Genomic DNA, 11,010 nt, shown 5'->3' with positions numbered 1-11,010 from the left:
GGTGTGAGCCACCAGCGCCCGGCAAAAAATGAATTCTTATATGCACTTTTCATAGCTGGAATTAGGATGGGGGCTTGAACTCAGGGTCTTGAACTGTCTTCTCCGTCAGGTTGCTTGCAGGTTTTTTTCCCAGGTGGTGCTCTAGCACTTGAGGTATACTTGAGCCTAGCTTTTTGCCAGTTATTTTATTATTATTTTTTTGTCAGTCTTGGGGCCTGAACTCTGGGTCTGGTCGCTGTCCCTCAGCTCTTCAGCTCAAGGCTAGCACTCTACCACTTGAGCCACAGTGCCCCTTCTGGCTTTTTTGTGCTTCTGTCGTGCTGAGGAATCGAACTCATGGCCTCATGTATGCAAGGCAAGCATTCTACCTGTGAGCCACTTTCCCAGCCCTTTGCCAGTTATTTTTATTTTTATTTATTTTTTGGATCTGGTCGTGGGGCCTGAACTCTGGGCCTGGGTGCTGTCCCTCAGCTCTTCAGCTCAAGGCTAGCGCTCTACCACTTGAGCCACAGCGTCACTTCCGGCTTTTTTCTTTTTTGCTGATGTGGTGCTGAGGAATCGAACCCAGGGGTCTCTGGCATGCAAGGCAAGCACTCTACCACTGAGCCACCTTCCCAGCCCTTTGCCAGTTATTTTGGAGACAATGTCTGCAGTCATTAAGTACATGGGCTGGCTTCCAACTCCCAGCTTGCAGATTTCAGCCTCCGGAGTAGTAGGATTACAGATGTAAGTCACTAGTGCCTGGTTTATTTTGTCTATTTTTTGGGGTGGGGTGGGGGGCAAAATCTTATTCTGTTGCCTAAGTTAGCCTGGAGCTCCATAGGCTCATAAGATCTTCCTACTTGCATCTCTACCCCAGGAGTAGGTGGGACTTACAGGTGGGACTTCAATTCACGCAGCAGAGACTGAAATTCACAGGATAATGACTAGTTCCTTTTTAGTATTCCATCGCCATATATACATACATACATACATACATGTATTCTTCAGTGTCCTTAGTAAAGAGGAAGGGCAGAGAGCGTTGTGATGGTGGTGGAGCATATATAGATGAGGTTATTCGCAATGAGTGTTGATTGCTTACTTGACCTATTTGCATGTACCTAGAGGACGATTTTGTGTTGTTATTCCATGTAAGAAAACAAATATCAGTTATGGCAGTACGTCCCATTTATTGATTGTATACTGTAGTACCTCCTGCCCCCTCCCCGCCCTCGTTTTTCCTTAATCCTGTTTACGCACTTTAATTAGCTCATTTTATTTACTGAGCTCAAAAGAGGCTGCAGGAGTCGGACTTTCACACGTTCCGTGTTCTTCTGGGGTTTAGATCCTGAGCTGGCTGTGCTAGGGCTCTAGATCTCAATTCTTAAAACCAGGGAAGGATTCAAAAGAAAAATAAACCAAACTGGGCGACGAATCAAAAATGGAAGCCACGATATATAGTGCAAGGTCTTGGGAAGGGGACTACTGGTCCCGGAGGCACGTGGTAAATAGAACGTGCAGAACTGGCGCCCAGTAAGAGGGCGCGGGGAAAAAAATGCAGGCGGAGGCAGGTGTGGGAATTTGTGGGGGCCCTTCGGGACACTGCGGAAAAGACCTAAGCGGCAGCGCAAGGAGAAGCCTCCACTTCCTCCGGAAAAAAATTCCCACGGCCACCTAGACCCTTTGGAGTCCGGTAGGAGCTGGCGGGGACGCGCCATTGAGCGCGCAGGCGGCGCCGTAGCCGGAGTGGGTGGGGAATGGGTGGGGCAAGGGGCGGAGCCTGTCGCTCAGCGGCTCTGAGCGGTTGCTGAGGAGGCAAAGAGCTTTGAGTGAACCCCTCAGCTTTCCCGCGCCGCGCCGCGCCGCCTCTGGTAGCGCTTCCTCCTCCTCTGCTCCTTCACCGGCTTCTTCCTTCCTCCGTTTACCCTCAGCCGTCAAGCTGGCTGACTCCGATATGGCGACCCGCAGCCCTGGTGTTGTGGTAAGCAATTTGAGTCGCTGAGCTCAACCGGGCCCAGGCCCACGAGGCTGGGGACAGAGAAGCGGTGGCGGCCGGGCCCTGAGGCGCCGGGGCCCGCATTGCGCGTTCAGACGTGGGTGGCCAGGGGGAACCCCCGGGGGCGGGGATGGTTACAGGTTCCCCGATTTGGTTTGACGTCACGCGACGGCGGCGAGAAGGACGGAATGGCGGGGTTAGGAAAGGATCCCTCGTCCAGAGAGCCCCGGGAAAGAGGACTGCGTGTGGGTAAAGAAGGTGGAAATGGCGTTGGGGTGAACATGTGCCTCCTGCAAGCGTGCTGTGGGGAGGGGCCGAGGGCTGCTTCCAGAAGGATCGGGCGGGGTGAGGGCGTGGGAGCTCTTTTTTTTTTTTTTTTGGGAGAGGCCATTCCACCAAAGTTAGGGGGATGGCGAGGACGTCTGCAGTGCTCCCCGGAAGGATCCTCAGTACGGAATAGAACCGCATGCGAGCGCATGGGTGTGGGACAACTGGATTGGGGCATTTAGTCTTGCAGGTGCTATGATTCCTGTTTGCGGGAATGCGCATTGCTTTGTAGACTCCTCCCCTTTGCCTCGTGAGCGGGTGACCAAGCCAGCATTACCCCAGAAACTAGTGCAGGCGTTTTCCCGTGGTTCAAGGGAAGTGGGCCTTGAGTTCAGATACACACAAGCCTAGATCCCATGCTTTCTAATACAGGTTCGCTTTTTTATTTTCTGGTGTGTGTGTGTGTGTGTGTGTGTGTGTGTGTCAGAAAGAGAGAGAGACAGAGAGAGAGAGAGACAGAGACAGAGACAGAGAGAGAGTAAATCCGATTGATCCGATCCTTACATTCAAGGACATCAGAACCATAATCAGCATCTGATATCTTGCCTCTGCCTTCATTCGTTCTTTAAAATAAAAAACGTAGCAAACCTCGCCCTCCCCCCCCCCCCCCAGGATCCTGCACGCTAAAATAGGCCAAGTTTCTGCCACCTGTTAAAATGGTGTAGCCTGCTTTATGATGATTATTGTCGTTGTTGATTTAACCGTAACCTGGTTATCTGTTGGCTGCATCTACGACATACACAACCTTTGTTTATTTCTATTTTTTATTTTTTGCAGGGCTAGGGATGGAACCTAGGGCCTTGCTTGGAACAGTCACGCTCTCTACCACTGAGTCACAGACCTGGCTTCTAACCAAACTGTATAAGGGCAGTAATCAACACTGTAACTCCAACGTATAGCACTATACCTGGCTTATGGGAAGTTTCCAACTACGGCTTGTTGAGTGAACAAATAACCACTTGAACCTAAGAAGAAAAGATTGTTTCATATTAGGCTGTATGGTTTAACATAAAAAGCAATGTCATTTAATGGAGCCTGGCCTGGACTTGTTTGAGCCAGCTGTGTGGTCTTCCACATCTTTACCTCTGTAGACTTCAGTTCTATGGTTCTCTCAGAGGTCCTTAGCTGCTGGTGTTGGTGAAAGCATTACAAGATGGTCTGAATAAACAACCCTTGCAGAGTCTCTGATTGGAGAATAGTAATAGTAGCCATCATTGTGTTTATATATGTGGTCCTAATTAATTTTCAAAACAACCCATGAAGTTATCATCATTACTATTTTACAGAATGAAGAATGGTCTAAGCCCTAAATAGGCTAACACACACACCCTGGGTCCTATATACTTGGTAGGTGGAGAGAGGCTGGTGATGTGGCTCAGTTGTATGACTTGCCTAGCATGCAAAGTCTTCTGTTAAATCTCCAGCATAACAACATGGGGTGGGGAGAATAAATACGTTTTAACCGGGAAGGCAAGTAATAGGATGGTAATTTGCTGTGAGTGCTCAACAAATAGTAATGGTTTTTATTTTTATCCAGTTGCTGAGGTAGTTCTACAAGTGCTTTTAGCTTAGTGATATAATGCTTGTCCCAGTATACAGTGCATTTGTAAGAACTGGCTGTTAGTTTTGTTTGAACATCTAGAAATTCATTGTTTTTACTTTACAAATTCCTGTTTCTTTTTTTAAAGTTCCTTCCCCTAAATTGTCTGCTTGTTAGCAATAACAAACACTTAAATTGTGCTTACTAAGTACTACTTACAATTTGTGGACGTTGCATGTATTAACTTACTAGTTCTTTAAAAGAAAATATGTGGCCCACAGGGGCTAAATAGCTTCCCTAAGGCCACTCTACAGTAAGGTCCCACATTCTAATCTTAACCTCTATGTAGATATTAAATGCTTATTCTGTCTAGGCATGAAAGTAAATGTTTTGCCAACATTATTGAATGTAAATGCCCTAAAGTTACACAATAGGTATCTAGTAGGGTAGATAAACACCCGTGTGACCTTGGAGGCTCAAGATAAGTGTAGTAACTTGCCCTAGATCTGTTTGATGAAATTGGACTTCAGATTGTCCTGATACAACCCATGTGGCTTGTAACTCATTTTAGAACAAGCTGACTGGGGATGTTTCAAATAGTAGTAGCCAGTGTCTGCCTGCCTGGCAAGTGGGAAGCCCTATTATGGACAAAAAAAGGCACTATAGAATCTCTTCTTGCAAAAAGCATCAGAGTTTTTGCAAATTTATGTGAAAAACCATGCCCTTTATAGCTATGTCTTTTAAATTTCAGGATGGCAGTGCTAGAAATATTGTACAAACTGAACTTATTACCTTGCTTGTGATAATTTTAGACTGGGTCTTACTATAGGAGAACCTAGGCTGACTTCAACTCCCAGTTCTCTGGTCATGGCTTCCTGAGTGTTGGGATTACAGATGTATACCACCATGCCTGATGTGCTAATGATTGTGTATATATCCATATATGCTGTGCACGTACATGGGCTGAGTTTTTTTTTTTTTTTTTTTTTTTTTTGCGTGGGGCTTGAACCCTGGGCCTGAGCGTTGTCCCTCAGCTCTTCAGCTCAAGGCAAGTGCTCTACCACTTGAGCTACAGTGCCACTTCTGGTTTTCTAGTGCTTTATTGGAGATAAGAGTTTCACAGACTTTCCTGCCCAGGCTGGCTTTGAACCGCGATCCTCAGGTCTCAGCCTCCTGAGTAGCTAGGATTACAGGCGTGACCCACCGGCGCCTGGCTAGGCTGAGGTTTTAACTCAGTGCCTCTCACATGTTAACTGCATACTCTACCACTGAGGCATACCTCCAGCCATCTGTTAGTGATATTTTTTTCAAAATTGGTGGTATATTTTATTGGCCCACATTAATGTTATTGTTATCAATAGGATTTATGCTAACATCTATAGGTATAGATGAAAATAACTTTTTTGGTGTACCAGGACTGGGGTTTGAACAATGAGGCCTGGGCACTGTTCCTTAGCTTTTTCTCTTTAGTCTGGTGCTCTATTACTTGAGACACATCTCCATTTCTGGATTTTTTTAGTGGTCCAGTCACTGGGACTTTTCCTGCTATGGCTGACTTCAAACCACAATCCTCAGTTCTCAGCCTCCCTGAGTAGCTAGGATTATAGATGTGAGCAATTGCTACCTGGAAAAAATTATTTTACTTATTTATTTTATTTTATTTTATGTGCCATTCCTAAGGCTTGAACTCGGCCTGGGGCCTGTCTCTGAGCTTTATTGCTCAAGGCTAGTGTTCTACAACTGCAGTCACTGCTCCACTTCAGGTTTATTTTTTGGTGGTTAATTGGAGTCCCAAGGAGCTGGGTGAGGGTGGCTCTCACCTGTAATCCTAGCTACTCAGGATCTGAGAATCTGAGGATCGTGGTTCAAAATCAGCCCCAGCAGTAAAGTCTGTGACACTCTTTTTTTGTTTGTTTGTTTTTTGGGTCCGGTCGTGGGGCCTGAACTCTGGGCCTGGGTGCTGTCCTTCAGCTCAAGGCTAGCGCTCTACCACTAGAGCCACTGCGCCACTTCCGGCTTTTTTCTTTTTGTTCATGTGGTGCTGAGGACTTGAACTCAGGGCCTCATGCATGCAAGGCAAGCGATCTACCACTGAGCCACCTTCCCAGCCCTTCTGGGGCACTCTTATCTCTAGTTAACCACCAGAAAACTGGAAATGGTGCTGTGGCTCTAGTAGAGTGCTTGCCTTGATCTAAAGGGCCCAGGCCCAGAGATCAAGCCCCACACCTGAAAAAAAAAAAGAGTCTCAAGGACTTCTTGTCTGGCATGGCTTCCATCCATGATCCTCAAGTAGCAAGGATTACAGGCATGAGCTGCCAGTGCCCAGGTATTCTACTTTATATTTTAACTTACAGTATTTGTACTAAGGGGTCTGTTTCAACAAGTATGAGTACAATGTTGAGCAATGTTACCCTTCCCACCAGTCTTCCCCCAAATTACTCTTGACTTCAAGAACTGAAGTTTAGGGTTTGTTTTTTTCCTGTTAATTGAATACTGTGTCGTACATACTACAGATTCATTTTGTTTTCTGTGTTTTGTTTTTTGCCAGTCCTGGGTCTTAAAGTCAGGGCCTAGGCCTTGTCCCTGAGCCTCTTTGTGCTCAAGGTTTGTGCTCTACCACTTGAGCCACAGCACCACTTACAACATTTTCTGAGTAGTTTATTGGAGATAAGACTCTCATGGACTTTTTTGCCTGGGCTGACTTTGAACCTTGATCCTCAGACCTTAGCCTCTTGAATAGCTAGGATTACAAGTGGGTGCCTACTTTGGTTTTTTTTAATTATACATTTGGATATTAAAATATATGGGATTAGCAGGTATAGTTGTCTCTAAGTCTTCTTGTAGTATTTAAAGTTTTTTTTTTTAATATGTATTTTTTTTTGCCAGTCCTGGAGCTTGCTTGAGCTCAGGGCCTTGGCACTGTCCCTGAGCTTCTTTTTGCTCAAGGTTAGCACTCTATCACTTGAGCCACAGTGCCCCTTCTGACTTTTTCTGAGGAATTGAACCCAGGGCTTCATGCATGCTAAGCAAGTACACTGAGCCACATTCCTAACCCTAAAAAATATTTTAAAAGATAGAATCTGATTAGGTTGCTCAGGCTGGCCCCAAACTCTTGGACCCTGATGATTCTCTTGTCTCTGCCTCAGAAGTAGCTGGGACTAAAGGCACGTAGAATTTCCTTTCCTGTAGTTACTCAACAGAAAATGGTAGGAAAGGGATACTAAAGGTGTGCTTTTTTTATAGTGTAGTAACTATACTATGGACTCAGTAGAACTTCAAATCCACACAAGTGCCAGTCACTACCATTAATAGCAATAGTTTGAGACGTATCAGTTATTTTTTTTCTTAGTGATTACCTGATTACTAGCATTTAAAATAATGTACTACTAATAAGAATTAAATGCCTGTAATCCTAGCTACTGAGGAGGCTGAGATCTGAGGATCACAGTTCAAAGCCAGCCCGGGTAGGAAAGTCCATGAAACTTTTATTTCCAATAAACCAACAGAAAACCAGAAGTGGCACTGTTGCTTGAGCCCCTGAGATTCTTCTCTCCAATTATAATCATCAAGTGGCACTGTGGTTCTAGTGGTAAAGCACTAGCCTTGATCTGAAGAGCTCAAGGACGGTACACAGGCCTAGAGTTCAAGCCCCATGTCTGACCAAAAAAAGACAGTGCCCAGGCCCTGAGTTCAAGCCTCACAACCAACCAAAACCAAAAACAAAAGACTTGAGACATTTCAAATCACTATGGAAATAGTATCTTTAATAATGTGTTTCTGACAATTGATAGGTATAATTTTTTTCTGTCCAGAGTGGATATGTCTATTATCCCACCATGCACATTAACAAAAGAATAGATTATGGTATTGGATTAATTTATCTCCTGCACATAAGGTGTTTATGGACTCTTTTGCCTACAGTGAGTCATAATTTATCCTTGTGTTGAATAGTGAAGATGTGATACTTATTTTTGTAATAATTTTAACCCTTAGATGGGAAGGCAAGCAAATTAAATATGTAATTTAGTTGTAGAAATTGGAAGATGAACATACTACTAGTTTAAGTTCTTTTCCCATTTAAGAATATTTGCATCAGTAAATGATAGTTTTGGTTTTCTACTGTCCAGTATTAATACAAATTATCCTAAGAATGAAACATTTTCTGTTTTGGTGTTTATTGAGATTTTAATATGTTTGAATTAAAAGTAAAAATATATCACCTAGAAATTTCTTTTTTTATGTGCCAGTCTTGGGGCTTGAACTCTAGACCTGGGTGCTGTCCCTGAGTTGCTGTTTTCAAGGCTACCTACAACTCTACCACTGGAGCCACAGCGTTACTTCCAGCTTTCTTTTTTGTAGTTAATTGGAGATGTGTCTCAGAAGTTTTGCTGCCCAAACTGGCTTAGAACCACTATCATCAGATCATAGCTTCTTGAGTATTTTAGGGTTATAGCCATGAGCTATAATGATACCAGGCAATTTCTAACCATTTTAGAAGCTTGGAAATACTTGGTTATTAGGAATAAAATCTAATGTGTTTTTTTCCTATTATTAAACAGTTCTTAATTCATATAGTTATTTTTGTGTGTGTTCCAGTACTGGGCTTTGAACTCGGGCTGGGATGTATCTGCCCCTGAACTTTTTTGCTTGAGGATAGTGCTGTGCCATTTTGAGTCACAGTTTCATTTCCAGCTTTTTGGTCTCAGCCTCTTGGGTAGCTAGGATTACAAATATGAGCCACTGGCCCTTGGCTCATACAGTTAATTCATTTTAAAACTCACTTCTAGCCGGGTGCTGGTGGCTCACACTTGTGATCCTAGCTACTCAGGAACTGAGATCTGAGGTTCAAAGCCAACCCAGACAGAAAAGTCCCTGTGAGACACTTATCTCCAATTAACCACTCAAAACTGGAAATGGCAGTACATGTGTAGAAGTAGCAGTACTAGTAGTAGAGTGTTAGCCTTGAACAAAAGAGCTCAAAGACAACACCCAGGCCCTGAGTTCAAGCCCCATGACCATCAAAAAAAAAAAAAAAAAGACTTCCATTTTAGTCTTTGAACTCACAAATGCAGCCTTTTTTTTTTAACCACAGAGACTAAAGCAGTCCTAGTTACAGGTGAGAATTGATGTTACAAAGGTTGTATTACTAAAGATTAGTATAATTTCCTTGCTTATGGAAATTTTAGATGTTTTTTTTTTTTTTTGGTGCTGTTTCTGGGGCTTGAATTCAGTTCAGCTCCTGGATGGTGTTTGTGAGCTCTTTTTGCTCAAGGCTAGCATTCTACTACTAAAACCACAACTCAACTTCCCTCTTTTCTTCTTTTTTTTTTGGGGGGGGGGTCCGGTCATGGGGCTTGAACTCTGGGCTTGGGCTCTGTCCCTCAGGTCTTCAGCTCAAGGCTAAGCACTCTACCACTTGAGCCACAGCGCCACTTCCGGCTTTTGTTTTCCTGCTTATGTGGTGCTGAGGAATCGAACCCAGGTCCTCATGCATGCAAGGCAAATGCTCTGCCACTGAGCCACCTTCCCAGCCCCTCAACTTCCTTCTTTTTTTGTAGGTTTTTTTTTTGGCTGCTTGTGAGGTCTGAATTCTGGTCCTGGGTGCTGTCCCTCAGCTCTTCAGCTCAAGGCTGGCACTCTACCACTTGAGCCACAGTGCCACTTCTGGCTTTTTCTGCTTATGTGGTACTGAGGAATCGAACTCAGGGCCTCATGCATGCAAGGCAAGCACTCTACCACTGAGCCACCTTCCTGGCCCCCTTTTTTGTAGTTTTATTGGACTTTCTTGCTCTGGCTGGCTTCAAACCATGATACTCAAATCTCAACCTCTTGAATGGCTAGGATTACAGGCGTGAGCCAACAGTGCCCATCTTTACAATTAGAGATTTTATATATAAACCACAAAAATTTTTACGTTGAGGCCATTAGTAGAAATATGACAACATAATAGTAAGAGTTTGTGCTGGACATTGTGTTCCATGCCTGTAATACTAGCACTTGGGAGTCTAAAGTGGAAGGATAGGGAAGTGGATCTCAAGTGGTAGAATAGCTACCGAGCAAACACGAGGCCCTGTGTTCAAACCCAAGTACTGCCAAATATAAAAGAGCCAGGCGCTGGTGGCTCACGCCTGTAATCCTAACTACTCAGGAGGGTGAGATCTGAGGATTGTGGTTCAAAGCCAGCCAGGCAGGAAAGTCTGTGAGACTAATCTCCATTGAACCACCAGAAAACCGGAAGTGATGCTGTGGCTCAAAATGGTAGAATACTAGCCTTGAGTTGAAGATCCCTGGGAGAGTGCCTAAGCCCAGAGTTAAAGCTCCACTTCCAACAAAAAAAAAAAAAAAAAAGAATTTGTGACTTGAGCTAGTGGCTCATGTCTATAATTCTAGCTACTCAGAAACCTAAGATCAAGATTGTAGTTCAAAGCTAGCCCATGCAGGAAAGTCTTTGAGACTCTAAACCTCCATTAACCACCAAAACAGTCAAAAGTGGACCTGTGGCTCAAGTGGTATAGCACTAGCTTTGAACGAGAAAAGCTCAGGGACAGTGCTCAGACACAGACTTCAAGCCCCAGGCTTAGCAAAAAAAAAAAAGTACCTGTCGAGATTTTATCACTAGACATTTATCACAAATAGATTAGAATCTCAGACTTGTATTCTGGAACTTCGAGGCGATGATGCAGTCAGAATTCTGAACTATCTGTGCAATTGTGAGTAATTCAGAACTATTAACAACATGTTTAGCTAGAAAGAGTCAGATTTAGAGGGAAGCTACCTTTTTACCTTTACCACTTCTGACCACTTCTCAAATATTTTTTATTTGTACACTTCTCCCCTAAAGTCATTTAAGACCATTTTGTGATCTCTGGCTTTTTTTTTTTTTCTGGGTTGGGTTGTGGGGCCTGAACGCTGGGCCTGGGTGCTGTCCCTCAGCTCTTCAGCTCAAGGCTAGCGCTCTACCACTTGAGCCACAGCGCCACTTCTGGCTTTTTTCTTTTTGCTTATGTGGTGCTGAGGAATGGAACCCAGGGCCTTAGGCATGCAAGGCAAGTGCTCTACCACTGAGCCACCTTCCCAGCCCTGGCTTTTTAAAAATTGTTTTTTATTGTGAAAATACTGTACAGAGGGGTTACAGTTACATGAACAAGGTAATAAGTACATTTCTTAT

At 44.1% G+C, this 11,010-nt stretch overlaps 1 protein-coding gene across 2 annotated transcripts in view; it reads left to right on the top strand.

Moving 5' to 3' along the window:
• Positions 1–1,781: 1,781 nt before the first annotated feature.
• Hprt1 (hypoxanthine phosphoribosyltransferase 1) overlaps positions 1,782–11,010 on the top strand; it is a 60,121-nt gene continuing 50,892 nt past the window's right edge. The window contains exon 1 of one of the 2 annotated variants that reach the window (XM_070039704.1): positions 1,782–1,960. In XM_070039704.1, the coding sequence (XP_069895805.1) occupies positions 1,934–1,960 (27 nt within the window). In that variant the 5' untranslated portion in view covers positions 1,782–1,933. Of the gene's footprint in view, positions 1,961–2,145; positions 2,221–11,010 lie in introns of those variants that run through there. The other variant, XM_070039703.1, reaches the window with a different exon arrangement.

This window comes from Dipodomys merriami, unplaced genomic scaffold (assembly GCF_024711535.1).
Source record: "Dipodomys merriami isolate MVZ:Mamm:240054 unplaced genomic scaffold, mDipMer1.0.p SCAF_3, whole genome shotgun sequence".
NCBI lineage: Eukaryota > Metazoa > Chordata > Mammalia > Rodentia > Heteromyidae > Dipodomys > Dipodomys merriami.
This window is presented reverse-complemented; position numbering and strand designations above follow the sequence as displayed.